Here is an 18606-nt window from a genome sequence, read left to right as displayed (position 1 = left end):
TTTTCTATTTTCAACCACAACACAACGTCTGTCCAACGTTGGAGATTAACGGCAATCTGACTTTGGATTCTGACATCAACCTAATTTTCATTTTCAACGTTGGGTTTGGTCTTATAAATGCGAGTGTTTTGGAGCACACTAGCTTATAGATAACAGTAGGCTAACATATTCATACTAAAAGCCAAAAAACTTTAAATAGGGCACAATTGAGGGAACAGCCAGTTGGGTATTAGGCTACATAACAATGCAACGTTTTAATTAAGGTTATTTTACACGCTAAAAATAACCATTAGGGAACATTCTGTATAAGCTATTTTTATATTAAAAAAATAACAACCCTGCAACGTGGGGACGTTATTTTATGGTTGAAAAAATAAAACCTAAAAAGAACGCTCCAACGTTATCTAAAAAAATTTAATAAATAATAATAACCAAATGGGAACCAAATACTAACATTAGGGGAACGTATGTTTGCTGCATGGGTATGCACCGTAAAACCAGCTCCATGCCTGCCTTCATCAGATCTTTTCATCCATCTGCGAAAATTGGATATTGTCTTTCTACTGTCCATATATTTGAAATATATCAGGAAGATTTTTTTTTTTGTTAAAAAAACAGTGGCAGTGGCTCAGTGGTTCATGTAGGTTGTCTACAAACCGGAAGGTTGGTGGTTCAATCCCTGGTTCCACCTGACCAAGTGTCGAGGTGTCCATGAGCAAGACACCTAACCCCAGCTACTCCCGATGAGCTGGATGGTGCCTTGTATGGCTGACACCGCCGTCAGTGTATGAATGGGTGAATGTGAGGCAAAATGTAAAGCGCTTTGGTGGCCATTGGGTCTGTGAAAGCACTATATAAATGCAGTCCATTTACCATTTCCAAGATTCTAGAGAAAGTGGTCTAGCTGTTGAATACTTTTGATATTTTAGACGCTTTCTGAGAGACTTTTCTTCCACATTGGCCCCTTTGGTTTGTGGTGTTCCTCAGGGGTCGAATTTGGGTCCGTTGCTGTTCTCTCTGTAGGTATAAGCTTCCTCTAAGCACTATTTTTCAGAAGTATAGTATTTCATACCACTCTTATGCTGACGATCTCCAGTTTTACTTTCCTGTGAGCTTAGATAAAACCTGTTCGCTGGACAAAGCACAGGAATGTTACAGTGACATTAAACTTGGGCTTTCTAGCAACTTTCTCCAATTAAATGAGAGTAAAACTGAGGTTTTGATTGTAGGCTTTCCCATCTCACCTACCTTTCCTGATCATTTAGGTTCATTGTCCCTAAAGATTGAAGATCATGTAGAGTTTAGGGGTAATCATGGACTCATCACTAAATTATAATAGACAGATTGGTGCCGTTGTTAAAGGTAGCTTTTTCAACCTGAGATCAATTGCTAAAATAAAGCATTTTCTATCCAGTAAGGATTTGGAAATTGTGGTTCACTCTTTTATTTCATCAAAGATTAACTATATTAAAATTCTTTATATATTGGTCTCCCCCATAGGCCTACTAGTCCGCCTACAGTTAGTGCAAAATGCAGCGGCAAGGCTTTTAACGGGGGTGAGAAAGAGAGACCATATTACTCCTGTATACTGCAATCCTTACATTGGCTTCAGGTTAAATTCAGGATTGATTTTAATATCAGGCCTTGCCCCCCAGTACATCAGTGATCTTATTATTCCCTACTCTCCTTAGAGCTCTCAGGTCCTCCGATCAAAGGGTTTTAAAGGTCCCTCGTTTAAAATCAAAGGAGATCGTGCTTTTTCGGTGGTAGGTCCCAAACTCTGGAATAGTCTCCCATTCCACGTGAGGTCAGCTCCATCAATTGCCACTTTTAAGTCTTATTAAAAAAACGTATTTATTTTCTTTAGCTTTTGAATAAGTTATGTTTGTTTTGTTGTATGATTTTAATGTTATCATTTTTGTAAAGCACTTTTGGGCAACGTCTGTTGTTTGAAAATGTGCTATATAAATAAAGTTGCTTGCTTGCTTGCTTAACAGGCCACTTTACCAAATTCTTTATTATTGCACTGCCCCTTTGACTCAAAATGTAAATGTGCCTTTTCTGGTCAAAGTAAGTCTACAAAGTTAATACCAGTATCAATAACAATAACAATAATATGAAATATATAAATACAATCTAATTAACAAACTTGTGAATGATTATGAGGTTATTGGCGGAAAAGCAAAACCTCCTTCTGATTTATTTTGTTGCTTGCCAGACAACCACTCGGGGTATCAAACAGCGACATCCAGCGGGTGATAGAAGTTATTGTTCCTCCAGAGTGACGTGCTGCTCAAGCAGGAAGTGAACGTGTTCGCATGTGTTTGTGTTGTTCTGTTTTGCCGCCCTGAAGCAAACTCACATTATTTACATGAGGTGTCAACGTTTAATCATTTCTGATGTAAGCAACAGACACAAATTATGTCTTCTGATACTTCTACTGTTGGAGGGATTCAAGGTTATCTCCTAAAGCTTCATTCATTACTTGGAGACACAGAGAACAGGAATGCTGCTATAGTCTGCCATGACATTATTGGAGACTTGGGGCAGGAATGCATGATAACTAAAAATCACAATGAACTGGGTAAGAACTTTCTCATGCAAAAAGCATTGCGTTGTGTTTATACAAAATGCAAAAACAAAATGTTTTTATTTATTACTTTTATGCCTATATAATTGATACTTATACAGAATCAGATTACAGTGGCACATGGAGCAGACTGACAGAGATTTGTAAATCTTAATGTTATCCAGGTTAATTAAGGATGAATAGCTGCATGCACATAAACTCATATTCTATTGTTGAACAAAATAAATAATGTATGCATATAAAGTTAACTCACTATAGATGGACAGATAGCTAGATATTTTAAAGGGGAAATTAAAGTGCAAGAGCAGCCAGACAAAAATAAACTGTACCACACATAAAAAGTAAAAAAACACAAGTTTATTCCCATATATAGAATAATATGTGTGTATTTGTTCAGGCAAGGGATGAGAAAGATATCTGCAAGATTTAGTCCGCCGACAAGCTCACAGTACAGTCATTGGTAACTCTGAACATAGGTGATAGCTTGTTCAGTCTTATGGCAGAAAGCACAAGTGAACTTCCATAATGCTCACTTTTGCACTAAGGAAGGACCATCCTATTGCTGAGGGTGCTCTGCATGCCAATGAACATTTCATGTAGAGGGTGATATATGTATTGTCCATGATAGTCATCAGTTTGGTCATCATTCTCTTTTCAACATCGGCCAACCCCGATGACCAAGCCTGCCTTTTTAATTATCCTGATGACCATTAATCTTGAAATATGTTCTAATGCATTTCACTTTCAGTTTTACAGACATCTTTGCTTTTTGCAAAGGAAGGGGGGTTGCTTAGCTTTCTCCGAAAGTCTCTCTCTAATGAAACGGTGAGAGGTGTTTATGGGAAAATTCTAAATTCGAATTCTATATGTATTATTTAATTATAACATTATTATAAAGATATTGATCATACGTTTGTCCACAGCTGCGTGATACAAGAGTGGAGATTCTCAATTTCTTAGGGGCATTTCTACAGAGAATGTCAGTCACTGTCCGAGGATGGGAGAAGAACTATGCTGTGGACCTCAAGGTACCTTCAGCAGTCGGCAAATTTCTTTCTGGTTTGGCATTGGCATCACATTTTAATGTGTATTTTTAAGGTTGACTAATTATACACGTCACCTTTGAACCACTAATTTGCTGTATTTTGGCACATCTGAGTATTTTTTCCTCTCTCTGCATGGATAGGACATTTGTATGGTTGTCTACACAAAGGACAAAGCTGCAAAGTGCAGAAGCCCTGCTTTAGATCTCCTAATCAAAGTGAGTTCTATATACACATGTTGACCTAGTGTATGCTGATACCCAGACATGGCAACTTGCACTTACTGTAAGTCATTTAAAAACTTGAGACTGGTAGTCAACTGACTTGACATCTGCAAGGAGAACAATTTCCTTTGAATATCACAATACAAAGTAACGTTTAGTTTATTCTTACTTTTTAACTCTTACTTGGAGTCAGAGAATTGTGAACATGTCCTTGGTAATGACATATTTTGATATTCACAGATAAACCGTTAACACATTTCAAAAATCTCTCTAGATACTGTATCTCACGAAAGACTCCAGCATCACCCAGGATCTCAAAGTTGGGGATATGTTCAACAAATTTTATGGAGAGTTATGTCAGAAGAATAAGATACCTGATACAGGCAAGTGAAGAAATCATAAAAACATTAGGCTTATTGTGTCTGTTTAAATTTAGTTATGTAGCCAAAATATGTTGGCATTGCCGCCAATAGTTATCTTTAGATGACTGATTATGATTGCGTGTCAGATTACAAACAAACACGTTACCACATATGCATTATTGAAACATCAAATTGACTACCAACAGTGCTGGGTTGCATTTATGAACTTCTTGGAGTGCTGGGTGAAGTGCACCCCAGTGAGATGGTCAACAACTCTGAAAAACTCTACAAGGCCTACCTGGGTGAACTGAAAGGACAGGTAAAGGCGTCTCATCCGCGTATGGATATGTGCTCTTATGTGCATGTATAAAATTGCCAAGTGCTAAATCAATGGTTTTCAGATGACATCTACTACAAAGGAGCCCAAACTTCCTGTTGTTGCTGGCTGCCTGAAAGGAATCACCGCTCTGATGGTGAACTTCACCAAATCAATGGAAGAAGGTGGGTTAATTTAGTAAAGTTTGTGTAAATTTACTGTCCTGCACTGGTCTTAACCTAATTAAATGAATATGCTCACTGTTTTGCTTTAAACAGACCCGGTTACGTCAAAAGAAATCTTTGAATATGCGCTAAAGGCGATTTGTCCTCAGGTAGGATTAATTAAGAGTGTTAACTTGGCAATAAAATTTAAAGCTGAATTGTTATTTTACCCTTTTGTGTAGTATATGTGCAGCTCAGTCACATTTTCCATTAAGAGCTCCCAATAAATGCACTTCTTCCTTCCTTATGTCTCTATAGACTGATATGAAACGATATGCAGTCATCTTTGGTAAGTGGAATTAGATATCAACATGTATTTTCATACCATACTGCCAATGTTTAACTCATTCCTTGTCTTTTTTTACTCTTGACAGCCGGTCTCAAACTGTTTGCTAAGCACTCAAGCCAGTTCGGCAACTGTCTCATGGATCATTACATGTCTATCTTTGATGTCATGTCCAAACTTTGTGGACATATAAATGGAGAGCTGAAAAAGAGTAGTTACACAGCCCTAGAGTCATTCCTAAAACAGGTTTTTTCTATTTATTGGTTATTAAATGTATAAATAGTTTCATATTATTTTTTTATTTTTTTATTTGTGTTGAGAGATGTTCAACTTGGTTATGATGACCATGATCTTTTCAAACTCTTCCTCTCATTGCTGTAAAGGTGGCTACTCTTGTGGCAGAGAACATTGAGTTGCACAAAAGCAAGCTGAAGTTCTTCATGCAGAAGTTCTGTGCTATCATCAGGACCATGGAATCCACTAATAAAGAACTGTCCATTGCTATCAGAGGATATGGCCTGTTTGCTGCGGTTGGTATCTGGACATTTTATTAGAATAATAAGAACAGTCTATACTGTAATTAAAGTCTCACAGCAAGTCCACGTTTTTTTTTAATATCTGCAAAATATATCTGTTTTATTGCTGATTCTATTTGATCAAATTTTTCATTTTGCACTAATGTAATTGTTTCTATATCAGGCTAAATGAATGGAGATTTTCTGACTGTGTTTTGTGTTTGTTTGCCTTTAGCCGTGTAAGGTGGTGTGCCCTCGGGATGTAGATCTGATGTATACAGAGCTCATTCAGCGGTGCAAGCAGATGTACCTGACTGAGTCTGACCGGGAGGATGACAATGTCTACCAGCTGCCAAGCTTCCTCGACTCCATAGCTAGTGTTCTGATACACCTTGACCGGGTAAGATACATCTCCTTTACTATGAGCAGTGAATCACATTGTAGATGATTTTATCTAGCATTTGGTTTATCTAATCCTTTAAACGAGTTGGTTAATTGGCATTTTAAATCAATATTCAGTATTTAGGTAATTTAGGTGAGTATTTTTAGTCCCCTCCTCTGCTCAAAGTGGTTACTTCATCAATTTAGGATAACAAAATTACTTTAAAGTGTCTCATGTCATCGAGTCAGATGAACATATGCATATTTAAAAAATATATATATATTTTCTAGATTATTTTAAGTTCTAAAGTGAGCAGGATATAATAAAATGTTACAATTGCTTCGACTGCCATATATTATGGTACTAAGCGGGGTGGCGGGTGCCTGAGCCCTCCCCTGCTCTACAGCACCCCACAATTTTTCTTTGGGGCAGATTTCACACTGCCCCACTTATTTTCATGTTACCTTACATAAACCTTGCTCCAGACCAAGACGATTTCAATCTGCTTCAGTGATTAGTATATTAGTCTTCATCAGATCAGTAAATAGTTGGCATGTCTGTTCTTCCTGGAGTAGCATATCAAGTTATGAAAATATAAATTCTTTAAAGGTGCTCTACGTAACTTTTAGCGGCCTCTAGTGGTTATGTTTCAGATTGCAACCAAATTTTACAAGAGCGCTCGTGCTCGAACTCATAGACAATACCGTCTATTACGCAAATATCTCGGCGAATACTTGACGGATTCGGCGAGCACCGAGCTCGTTGGGACCATCTAGTCGAGCTGAAAAGAACCATATAAGTTCCATAGTTTTTGGTGGTGTTTTCGCAGAGATATTAGCAGAAAACCATCGGGCGCGCTGCAAAATTGCGGACGCCGGTGACGTCACGATCTCAGAAGAAAATCGCTCGTATCTCTGGAACGCAAAGACCCAGAGAGCTCAAATTCTGGATAGGAGGTCGCAGGGGAACCCTTGCCCGAACGCTAGAGTGGCGGGCCTCGGGGGTGCCCCCTACCGGATCGCCGTTCGCTGGGACCCCCGATTTCGAACGGCTATAGCTATATAAGGAGAGAGGCTCGGGAGCGCGCATGCACGTCACATCCGTTGGATTTCGCGGTAAATCCGACCCGGAGACTTCACATAGAAATAGGAATACTGGCCTTCAGAGGTAATAGCAAAACTCGACAAGTGGATCATTTTAATGTGTGATTACAACCCCTTCACACACAGGCAATAAAAAAAGGATTCATTTTAGTAGAAAAGTTACATAGAGCACCTTTAAGTTAAAATGTGCTCATTGGAATACCCTATATATAGTTCTGTTGTGTTTGCTTTGTTTGTTCTGTCCTCACCAATATTCTGTAATATTCTAAAACAACATTCAGAGGCAATAAATCGTATATTAAAGGGATAGTTCACCCAAAAAATGATAATTAGCCCATGATTTACTCACTCTGAAGCCATCCTAGGTGTATATGACGTCTGGCGGAAGCTAGTTATTTTAGAGTTTAAAGTTATAAATATGGGTATTTTTCTCACAAAAACACATGGCTTCAGAAGGCACTTATTAACCCTCTGGGGTATCTGGCGGTATCATGGGCTAATTTTAATTTTAATTTGCAATTCTAAGATGGTGTGTGGTGTGTACTTAAAGCCTGTCGATTAGAGCGCCACCATCAGGCTGAATAATGCAAGGACACCAGACCTCTGCCAAAAATGTACTTCGTGTTCAGCGATTACAATATAATGCTTCAAAATGTTTATTATAAACTAGCTCGAAAACCCAAAATCTGCTCTACAAAAATTTACTGTGAGGAGCCGCTACTGTTTGTTACCTTTAACCTCACCTAACAGATTCTATTGTAATTTCTATAACTGGTTATAGATCCCTGAAGTGTACACTCCCGTGCTAGAGCGCCTCCTTGTGGTTCAGATGGACAGCTTCCCTCAGTACAGCCAGAGAATGCAGTATGCCACCTGCCGCTCCATCATCAAGGTGTTTGTTGCCATGGCAGTTCGAGGTCCTGTCCTGTGGAGTTTCACTAGTTCTGTGGGTAAGGATGAGCTGGAGGTTAGCATGGCTGATCTGATTCTAGGTTCGTTTTTACCAGTGCTCACACTCTTTATTTCTTCAACAACAGTTCACCAAGGCCTGATCAGAGTGTGCTCTAAGCCGGTTCTTCAGTCAGAAGTAAGTGTTTTTGCTAAAAGTGCTGATCTTTTTTGATTTTTTTGTTGTTGTTTAAATTATAATTATCATGAAATCTAAATGTCTAAGTGGTACATATTTATTCACCGTCAGGAGCGGAGCATTCATTCCGGTGGTTCTCAAGCGGAGGAGGATCCCACCCTGGTGCGCTCTGGGAAATGGAAAGTTCCTTCCTCTAAGGACTACCTTGACCTCTTTAAGGGCCTTCTGGACTGTGAAAACTTTAAAGTAAGAAATTAGATATTTATTTGATGAACAATTATCTAGTTAAGGTAATGTTTTAATTTGTTAGTATTTTAATGATGTATTATTGGGTTTGAATGTGACCATGTAATCATAAAAGCCGCTGAATGTGTACTCTGGTTACTTTGTTTCAGCAGATTAGACTAATGTCTGAACTGATCTAATTTGCTGTGATTTTAGGACACAGGATTCATGGATGGAGCTCCAGCTGCCAAGAACTACAACCTGAGAGACATAAACCGACACTTATACGATGCACTGGTGCAGTCAGTCATGAAGATTGTGGAGAAACTTGATCTTTCAGTTCAGAAAGTCAATGCAGCAGATGAGGTGATGTTGCAGTGCTGCACCTTGAATGAATAGTAAAAATGTGGGTGGTTAAAGAAACGGAGGAGAAATAAAACCCCCAAAAACATAATTTATTTTCAATAAGTTATGTACAGGAATTCCAAATGGATGATTTAAATGATCATACCTGGAAAAACCTTGGCAATAATTTACGGTCCCCCAATTCTTCCTCACTAAATGCTGCTCACAGTATTTCTGAAGACTCGCATACACTTTGACAGCATCAGACTGTGGAGGACATTTTTGTGTGTGTACTAAAGCAGTACATATAAGAAACAAACTTGAAACACAAATGTTGGATGTTAACAAATGTTATGGCCAGTTTTGGGAAGTATTTCTTCTTTTCCTCAGGCCCAGAGTGATGCAAGTGCTGGATTTATGCCTTCATCTGACCCCACAGCAAACCTGATGCCCAACAAACCCAAAGACTTTATTGCCTTTATCAACTTGGTTGACTTTTGCAGGTGCCAAAACTTTTTTTTTCTATTGGTAATGTCAGAAATCTATCAATCAAACAAAAAAACAACAAATCTTATTTGGGCCCTTATTTTATAAAAAATTGCATGCATAAGATTATTGTTATCTTCTCTATAGTGACTTATTGCCTTCAAGAAATCCTGAGTATTTTGCCCAGTGGATGTACCCCCTGTGTCATGAGCTCATTCTGCAATCAATACGTTTCCCTCTGGTCAGCGGCTTTTATAAGCTCCTCTCCCTCTCTATGAGCATTGCCAAGAAAATCCACTATTTTAAGGTAATACACACACTCTCCATCACATTAACTCCTCAATTTGTCAATTGATAAACCTTGACAAAACCAATATCTTTTGCTTATAGGACCTAAAACAAGGGCCTAAAAGTGTTGGTGGTGGCGGCTCCACCATGGAGAATGCCTGTTTCTCGCTCCTTGCAAAGTTTGGAAAGGAGGTGACCCTTTGACCCTTTTCGTCACTTTATTTCTGTGATAGATACTTGAACATTGCAGTCAGCTTTATGTATTCTGTTTCTGGTCATATTGTTGTGTATGATGAATGTGATGATTTGAAGGGCAAAAGTTTTTGTTATTTCCTCAGGTTTGTGTACGTATGAAACAATATAAAGACGAGCTACTGGCTGCCTGTCTGATGTTCACCCTCTCTCTTCATCCTGACATGGTGGCTCTTGATATCAAGGCATATATACCAGCTCTGCAGGTTAGGAAAGGGAAGCAAATGGGCAATTTTGTGATTATCAACATTCTGTTTTTTCATTAACAGTAAATAGCAATCACATTCTAAAGTGATTAAGTAACATAAATTGAAGCATGATATATGTATGGAATGATCATCTGTTTTCATTGTTTTGTTTGAAGGCTGCTCTGCGTCTGGGTTTGAGTCATGCTCCTCTAGCCACAGCAGCACTGGATGCTCTGGAGTCCTGGTCTTCTCTGATCCCTTCTGCCATCATGCAGCCGCACTACGCAGACATACTGCCACATTTAGATGGCTACCTCAAAACAACCAGTAACTCTGGTCAGTTATTTGTAACCTCATCATATTTATCTTAAATAGTGTACTGTCAAAGAAATGCTCACTGGTTACTATTCTTTCTAGATATACTACTTGGATATCTAAGGGTCAGTGATTACTATCAAATTCATTTATTAGCTGATTGTTTTTATTTGTTTTTAATCATTCAATTAGAACAAGATGACAGCAATATGGAAGTGACGTTTCTGTCAACGGGAAGTTCAAAAGGTTATGGAAAAGTCATGATGAGGCTCCTGAAGAAATCAAAGCACTTGTCTGTGGTAATTAGATTGATTTGTTTGCCATATTTTGATTTTGTCTATGTAATTGATTCTGTGATGCATCTGTGTTACATACTCTGAGTCTGTGATTCGGATAATATATACGTAACTACATGCACACAGTGTCCTGATGTTACTGTGGTCTCTGTTAGGGAGATGAGTCTCCGATTGCTGCTGTGAGACGCAGGGTGGTACGTCTGCTCGGACACTTGGGCGGACAGCTCAACAGGAGCCTTGTGACAGGTTATTTTGTTTCTGCTGCTGTTAAATAAATTAGTTGTTGACTTTTTTTTAAAAGGCAGTACTTGTTAATTTTGCTTGCTTGTTTTTAAGCTTTATATATTGTATTTTCTCATATCTCACCCCAGCTGTCTCTGCGGAGGACACGATGAAGCGTTTTGTGGCATGGGACTGTGAGAAGAGGCTGAGTTTTGCTGTGCCTTTTAAAGACATAAAGCCTGTGATCTACCTGGACTCCTTCCTGCCAAGGGTCACAGAGCTCGCACTGTCCTCCAGTGACAGACAAACTAAAGTAATCATAGTCAAATTTTCTTGTCATTGTTGATTAAAGTTTATTAACATTTTATTTATTCACCCAATAAATTGAGGCTGAAAGTGATGATTCTGTCTGGTGTGTAGGTTGCAGCGTGTGAGCTTCTGCACAGTCTGGTCATATACATGGTGGGTAAAGGAGCCCAGATGACAGAAGACGACAAATCTGCTCCTCCCATGTACAACCTACACAGAAAAGTCTTTCCTGTTCTCCTACGCCTGGCCTGTGACGTCGACCAGGTCTTTTACCTAATGTGTGCTCTTTAAATATGATGAACAGAATAAACATTTCATTTGACAGTCAGGTTTTCTAATGTAACATAGTTTTGTCCTTTATCAGACACTTTGAAGCAGTGGTTCTCAATCTTTTTGCATCCAAGGCCCCCCATGTAGACCAAGATATTTCCTCTGTTACTTCTCCTGTAATGATTGAAAGTAATTCAAGAAGTTTCAGTGACGTTTTTTCAATAAAAACAGCAGTTGTTCACGGTATAATTTAAAATAAAAAACACAGTGTCAGTTTACACATTTCATACCTGGATTTTTTATTTAAAGGTTAAGTTAGATTATTTACAGCAAGTTATTTATTTAATTGTTAAAAATATATATAATATAATATTGAATGAATGAATTAATGATTCATAAGTTTTTTTTTTTTTTAAATCAAGTCATCTTGTAGGCCCCTTGGAAATTTGATGAGGCCCCCTAGTGCCCCCCGACCACCTGGTTGAGAATCACTTAAAAGTTCATAGTTTCATGTCCACATTTTGTCCACTTTAATCAGTCTCTGTCAGTCATGTGTAAGTTCCACAAAAATGGAAACTTTGACTACTTGTTCAGGTGACGAGGCAGCTGTTTGAACCTCTGGTGATGCAGCTTATCCACTGGTTCACTAACAACAGAAAGTTTGAGAGCCAAGACACAGTGGCGGTGCTGGAGGCCATTTTGGCAAGTAAACTCCTTCAGTAGAAACACTTTATTTTATTCAAAATCGAGTTTGCCGTCTATAAACGAGGGCTGTAAATCTGTTTGGGCTGCACAGGATGGAGTTGTGGATCCGTTAGACAGCACCCTCAGAGACTTCAGCGGCACCTGTATCCAGGAATTTGTCAAATGGTCCATTAAACAGACCACACCCAAACAGCAGGAAAAGAGCCCAACCAACACAAAATCTCTCTTCAAACGTATCTACAGCCTGGCCTTACACCCCAACGTCTTCAAGAGGCTTGGAGCTGCGCTTGCCTTTAACAGCATGTACAGACAGTTCAGGTCAGTGTGTGATGAGCAGAAGAGCTCATTAGATGGGCTACTTACAGCCTCTCAACATTTCAGCAATATATTCTATGCCATCTTGAGTGAATGTAAGAAATCTGTAGCGAATGAAAATGGTATTTATGCAGATATTTATCCAAATATTGTCTTGTTTCTCAGAGAAGAGAGCTCTTTGGTGGAGCAGTTTGTTTTTGAGGTGCTGGTGGTGTTTGTTGAGAGTCTGGCTCTGGCCCACTTTGATGAAAAGTCCCTGGGTAAGACTAGACATATTCTCTTCATCAATACGTCCTGTTTGATGCTCATGACTATGATCTATCCTGTCATATTGTTATTTTCTACACAGGAACTGTCCAACAGTGTTGTAATTCCCTGGATCATCTGATGAGAATTATCAAACACAAGGCAGACTCGCTCAATAAGAATACCAAGAGACGCATACCCAGGTACACACACATTTGATTAGGATATTATTCTTAACTTCCCTTAATTCACATTTGTAATGTGAGTAAAGTGAACATTATGTGTCTGTGTTGTAAAATACTGACAGACCTGCATTTTCTACTCTTTCCGCAGAGGATTCCCTCCAGACCAGTCAGTGTGCTTGTCAGATGTAGTCATGTGGCTGCTGATCCAGTGTGGAAGACCACAGACTGAGTGCCGACACAAAAGCATGGAGCTCTTCTATGAACTTGTGCCTCTGCTGCCCGGTAACCGGCAGGATATTTATAATGAAGGCAACACAGTGATTTAATTGCCATTCAGGGACTCTCCTATTCGAAGACATTTCAATCTCCTTCTTCAGAATTTGAACATAATATGAATTGACCAAATTAACTTGAAATTAACAACTGTAAAAATATTCACTGGTAGCACAGGGATTCTTTTTGATCAATCTCAGAATTTCACTAAGCAGAAAATATGTCCAGAATTATTTGCTGTGGTTTTAATTAAATGTTATAGAAAAGCTTGGTCATATAAATAGTGTAGAAATGCCTTTTGTGATGTAGGTCATTTTGCACCTCTAGGATTGTATTAGAATTGCATATAAGAATTATTACTAAGATTATTGAGAAAAACATAACACAATTTTTTATTCAAAATGACTACACAGTTTCTTTACAATTTCTCTTCTTCTTTTGACAGGTAAAGCATCTCCTGCGGCCTGGCTGGACGAACAGGTGAAGCAGCGTGGTCCAGGTTTTCTTGTTTCGTGTTTGGAGGGAGGCGGTTTACTCTCCCAGCCTACTTTGAGAGAGGTTGAAGCCCCCTTCAGCATCAGAGGCACCTTGCAGTGGATGGATCTACTGCTGGCTGCTCTTGACTGCTACAGCACCTTCACAAAACTGCACTGTGTACAACCCCAGAGGATCCTGGGTGGGTGAATCCACACCATGAATTACCTCAACTTAAGATGCATAACTGAAATCTTCTCATATCTTTGAAATAATCGGTATCTGTCGAATTATTGCTAATAGCTTCTTTGTTTCTCCCATTCCTCTCCGCATCCAGGCACTGGTGAGAAGTCCAGCTTTTTGCCAGCTGTCCGTTTCTTCCTTACAGAGCTGTCCATGCAGGACGTTCAGGCTGCCAGAGCTTGCTTCAGAATAGGTAATGCAGGTCAGTCACACTTAAGCCCTCGTGAGACAGAGCAGTACAACTACAGCAAGTGCTCCATCATTGTCCGAATGCTGGAGTTCTCCACCATGGTACTAAAGAAATGTCCACAGGATCTCTGGAAGGTAAGATTTTTGTTGCTTGTATATTTCAAGGGAAACATAATTCATTTTAAAAAGGTTAAAATAGTATTTTGTGATCTTATTGAGTCTACCTGCCAAATGCTCTAGTGAACCTACCAGAATCTACAAAGTAAAAAAAAAAAATACCATGCTGATTTAACTTTTTCACTTTCTCTTTAGTTAATGGAGCAGGATTTTTTCAACACTTCCTTCTTCACACTGGTGGCGCTGACGGTGTGTGAACCCTCTTCCATTGGGTTCAACATGGCTGACCTAGAAGTGATAACTCAGCTGCCAGAAGTGTGCGCTCCTTTGCTTAAAGTTTTGTCAGCAACGCCTTACAGGACACAAGTGGAGAGCAGCATTAGGAAGAGAATAACCGTACAGAGGTCTGCTTAATTTGTAGTTGGTTTCAGTGAATTATTCATACATAGTTATAAAGTTCTGTTTACATCTAGCTACTCCGACATGTTGCGCAGTGGTGCTCAAAAGTTTAAATCCAGTTTGTATTTTTTCCTGATTCCATTACACCTCCTATTTCCTATCGTCTCAACGTACATTTGTAGAAAGGCTATAAACTGTGGTTACAGTTGCAGTGTTTTGGAATATTGTTGATGAATTTTTTGAACTGATTGAAGTAAATAGTTTTTATGTGTGCTTGTTCATTTATGTGTGTGTGTCTTGATTGTTCTGGACAGTGTGGAGGAGTTGTGTGCTATTGATCTGTATGAGGCAGACACCAGAGACAGTCATGCTAGCATGCATCTTTTACTCTCAGCCTGTAAGCAGCTTCACCAGTCTGGGATGCTCAACTCTGTTCTGCACAGTCAGGTACACACTGATCAAATGAATGTTATTGTAATTATGTTCAGTCTACGTAATTGTTACATTGACTTGGGTTGGGATGTTTACAATTTCTCTGTAGGATGCTGGTTTCGGTCACACTCTGGGCTCCAAACTTCTCACTAGTGTGTATAAAAGCATAGCTCCTGGAAACGAAAGGAAGTCTCTGCCCTCCTTGGATGTTGGCAGCAGGAAGTTGGCTAACAGTCTCGTGCAGTTGGCATTCTGTTTGGGAAATCAGGTAAGTGGTTTGAATTACAGGGGAGGAGTAAAGCTGGGAACACATTACAAGACTGTCAGGCCGATTATGAATGTAATTTGGTTGTGACGACTGATCATGCCCAAACAGACCGGGTCTGTTCCAGTTGGTCTCAGTCGTGTTTTCAAGTCGTGTAGTGTGCAAGGTCTGAAAATTCTAGTCTTATAGTTTAAGAACCAGCCGTAAGACATTGAAGATCACAGAATGTTCATGTTAAACCATGAAACCGGTCTTTTTTGTTTCCCTAAACAACTCAGAGTGAACAGACGGTTGGCCTTTTGCTGAACACCATTACACTCTCCGTCCCTCTCTCTGGCAGTCTGAATCCTCACTTCCTCAGCTTCTCTCACGGAGAGTACTTCTACAGCCTCTTCCAGACATCTCTGAATACTGAGTTACTCCGCAGTGTGGAGTGCACAGTGCCGCTGCTGCTGGCTGCAGCCAACCAGAACCCCAGCATGGTGAGGCATCAAACTAGACTGGGCTACGTTTCCTAAAAGCATTGTTAGCCTATGTAAAATTTAGAAACCACTGGCCCCAATGGTCTTTATGATCTAGCTAGATCTAGGGTGTTTTCGGGAAGTGCATCTCTGGTGAACAAAAACACCAGCAGGATAAAACTCTAGTTTCTCTGCACGCATTGTGACTAAACCCTTGAAATTGTGTCTAACTTGGGATTATAACATGCTTTTGCTCTTGATTGGTTAGACAAATAATACAAATAAGTCCTAGATAGAACTGTTTTACCATTTTCTCCATAAGCACTGAAATCTGAAAAGTTTTCCTGTCCAACTGTCTTTTTAGGTTAGTGTGTTGCTGAACGGCATGTTGGATCATAGTTTCCGTGAGCGTTCTGTCAGAATGTCTCAAGGCTCACAATTGGCTGAACAGGTACTGAAGGAGTGGGATTTACTCAGGCCATGGTGGGAGGGTCCTGCAGCCTCACCAGAGAGCAAAACTTCAGTCCTGTCATTGCTCGCCAAAGTGCTCCAGGTACCACATACTCAATGATACTTTATTTTCTGTGCATTTTGAAGAGCTAAAATGGTTACATGGATGGGATTTTCAGGAGTAGATTTTAAGATTTTGTTTTTTCTGCAGATAAATTCCTCTGTATGCTCCAATACAGATCACCCAGCATTTAATGCTGTGTTCACCACTTTCACAGCTCTTCTCACAGATATATCTATGCCATTAAATCTCAAGGTATTCGTTTCCAATTTTTAGCAGTCAAATTTACATTTACTCTGCACCAGTTGTACATTATAGTCTTCTCTTATTCTTGTAGTGGCATTTTTTTTGTACAGGTACAAAGCTAAATCTGGAAACAGTACAATTTAGTGCATGCTTATGGCATTTGGCCAATGGAGTCTATATTAATGTCTTCATATCTTTCTCTCTTGTGATTAGAGCCAGGCTCTGATCATGCTGCCCTTCTTCACTGCATTACCCAGCATGCCACTGGAGGAGCTCAGGAGGGCTCTGGAGACGCTGGTGGCTACACATTTCCCTATGCAGTCAGATGAATTCCCCCGGGGATCACTTCAGTGCAACAACTACATGGACTGCATTCGCAAAGTGAGATGCTTAAACTGGATATTCATTTTTAGTATAATAAATCTTTCATTTCAGAGGTGGCCATATCTTTTCAAAAAGTATTCTTTTGCTCCGAATTTCACCTGCTGAGTGTACTTTGGAAACTTACTCTAACCAATCTTTTTAACTCAAACCAATCAATTTAAAACTCTGGATTCTTGACTTCTTAAAAATCATATTGCTTTAAGTGCTGTAATTTTCTATATTTTAAATAAATATAACTCATATTTATTAAGTAACATAGGTCCTATACCCAAGAATATATTTTGCATCCTTATTTTATTTGGTTTCTTAAAGATTTGTTATATTATCTGAATTTCTTCTGTCCAATATATATATATATATATATATATTTTTTTTTTTACTAGTGTAAAAAATGTTTATCTTCCCAAGGTATCTACTCCGAAGACTATGGATACTGTTTCACTCTCTTTTTCACTTTCTTTTTTTTCTACTTTTACAATTTCATTATACCTTGCTCAATCAGTAATTTAAACAACATTTTGACTCTTTTTTTTTTTTTTTTAAGTTAAAACTGGAGTGAACAGGGAGAACTTAAAAAAAAGTATATTTTATGTTAAATGATAATAATTAGTCCTTCATTTTGGTAACACCAGTTTTTAGAGGCCCTGCAGCTGTCTCAGAGTCCTGTGTTATTGAAGCTCATGGCTAGAGTTCTGTGCCGGGATAAAAAACATATCATGGAGGAGCTCTTTCAGACCTGCTTTCAAAATATTGCTCGCCAGTAAGTTCCAAAAATTCCTGTTTATGTGTCTATTATTTAAAGTTCATAGATTTATTTCTAAAATGCATTTGTTCTGTATTATTTCTCTTTGTCAGGTCCCAGTTGGAAAGACAGGTTCTTCTCCTCAGCTCTATCTACCAGTCATTTCAAGCCAAAGAAGTTCCTTCAAACTCCATGCTCATGGGTCTTGTAGACAGAGTCCTTCTACTACTGGCCTCTTACTGCAGCCCTCAGGCACTCTCTCAGTTCTTCATTACTAATATTGCTGACATCATGACTACTCTACAGGCACGCTTCACTAAGGTGAGTATACTATACTTAAAATGATTCAGATGCCAATTAGTGATGGGTGCTTAACTTTGCGAATCATTTGTTTCGAACCAGCTATTCGGAGCGCGTTTCAAACTGCCAAAGTCACATGATTTCATAACGTCATAACGGTTCTGAAATGTTTAGAAATTTCAATAGTTCGCCGCTAGGTGATGTTCTATAGGGGGCAATTTCTGCAAACCCATCAAAAAGTGTCTATATGGTTTTTACCTGATCTTGAATCAGTCTTATAAATTTGTATACATTTAATGACACATTAGTATCATAAAAAGTAAGAGTTGTAGTTAATAGTCTTTTATTGGCCTGATTAAACAAGCTCTCCATAAAAAAAAACATTACAACCAAAACAATTTAACAAAACAACACATATCATTAAAACACTTGATATTAAAAGGCAGGGTAGGCAATTTTGGAGTGGCTAGCAATAGCAGCTTTAAAAGCATAAGATCCCACCCTCCCTTCAGAAGACAATGAACGCACACAACAGATTCTACAAAGCGTCACGAAACGAGTGACCGCGTTAAATTATTAATAATTCCGTCTGGAACGCGCTGATGTCGCGTGATGTCTGCACGAGGTATAGAAATACATATGTTGACAGGCAGGTAGGACATTCAGACCAAATGCAATGATTGGACGAACATTTTTTGGTCCTGAGATTTCTACAGAAGATATATGTACATGTTTTAATATTTAGACCAATTCTGAAGAGAGTTTCAACCAGTATAACAAAAAGTGTTTAT

General features: G+C 38.9%; 1 protein-coding gene across 1 annotated transcript in view; it reads left to right on the top strand.

Moving 5' to 3' along the window:
- Positions 1 to 2287: 2287 nt before the first annotated feature.
- prkdc (protein kinase, DNA-activated, catalytic subunit) overlaps positions 2288 to 18606 on the top strand; it is a 34877-nt gene continuing 18558 nt past the window's right edge. Inside the window, exons 1-41 of the mRNA XM_056248426.1 lie at positions 2288 to 2584; positions 3339 to 3415; positions 3514 to 3618; positions 3777 to 3851; positions 4132 to 4240; positions 4426 to 4538; positions 4621 to 4720; positions 4814 to 4869; positions 5018 to 5048; positions 5134 to 5291; positions 5429 to 5575; positions 5796 to 5960; positions 7827 to 7995; positions 8083 to 8132; positions 8244 to 8378; positions 8574 to 8723; positions 9093 to 9205; positions 9336 to 9495; positions 9579 to 9668; positions 9815 to 9934; positions 10093 to 10252; positions 10424 to 10530; positions 10683 to 10773; positions 10899 to 11062; positions 11170 to 11322; positions 11923 to 12030; positions 12125 to 12351; positions 12514 to 12608; positions 12698 to 12797; positions 12928 to 13061; positions 13498 to 13728; positions 13864 to 14093; positions 14271 to 14479; positions 14789 to 14921; positions 15016 to 15174; positions 15450 to 15653; positions 15997 to 16185; positions 16294 to 16398; positions 16603 to 16770; positions 17406 to 17533; positions 17629 to 17836. Of these exons, the coding sequence (XP_056104401.1) occupies positions 2422 to 2584; positions 3339 to 3415; positions 3514 to 3618; positions 3777 to 3851; positions 4132 to 4240; positions 4426 to 4538; positions 4621 to 4720; positions 4814 to 4869; positions 5018 to 5048; positions 5134 to 5291; positions 5429 to 5575; positions 5796 to 5960; positions 7827 to 7995; positions 8083 to 8132; positions 8244 to 8378; positions 8574 to 8723; positions 9093 to 9205; positions 9336 to 9495; positions 9579 to 9668; positions 9815 to 9934; positions 10093 to 10252; positions 10424 to 10530; positions 10683 to 10773; positions 10899 to 11062; positions 11170 to 11322; positions 11923 to 12030; positions 12125 to 12351; positions 12514 to 12608; positions 12698 to 12797; positions 12928 to 13061; positions 13498 to 13728; positions 13864 to 14093; positions 14271 to 14479; positions 14789 to 14921; positions 15016 to 15174; positions 15450 to 15653; positions 15997 to 16185; positions 16294 to 16398; positions 16603 to 16770; positions 17406 to 17533; positions 17629 to 17836 (5589 nt within the window). The 5' untranslated portion in view covers positions 2288 to 2421. The remainder of the gene's footprint in view (positions 2585 to 3338; positions 3416 to 3513; positions 3619 to 3776; positions 3852 to 4131; positions 4241 to 4425; positions 4539 to 4620; positions 4721 to 4813; positions 4870 to 5017; positions 5049 to 5133; positions 5292 to 5428; positions 5576 to 5795; positions 5961 to 7826; positions 7996 to 8082; positions 8133 to 8243; positions 8379 to 8573; positions 8724 to 9092; positions 9206 to 9335; positions 9496 to 9578; positions 9669 to 9814; positions 9935 to 10092; positions 10253 to 10423; positions 10531 to 10682; positions 10774 to 10898; positions 11063 to 11169; positions 11323 to 11922; positions 12031 to 12124; positions 12352 to 12513; positions 12609 to 12697; positions 12798 to 12927; positions 13062 to 13497; positions 13729 to 13863; positions 14094 to 14270; positions 14480 to 14788; positions 14922 to 15015; positions 15175 to 15449; positions 15654 to 15996; positions 16186 to 16293; positions 16399 to 16602; positions 16771 to 17405; positions 17534 to 17628; positions 17837 to 18606) is intronic.

The sequence above is a fragment of the Rhinichthys klamathensis genome, unplaced genomic scaffold (assembly GCF_029890125.1).
Source record: "Rhinichthys klamathensis goyatoka isolate OS25496 unplaced genomic scaffold, OSU_Roscu_1.1 h1tg000055l_1, whole genome shotgun sequence".
NCBI lineage: Eukaryota > Metazoa > Chordata > Actinopteri > Cypriniformes > Leuciscidae > Rhinichthys > Rhinichthys klamathensis.
Note: the sequence above shows the minus strand (reverse complement) of the source record. Positions and strands in the feature narration are given on the sequence as shown.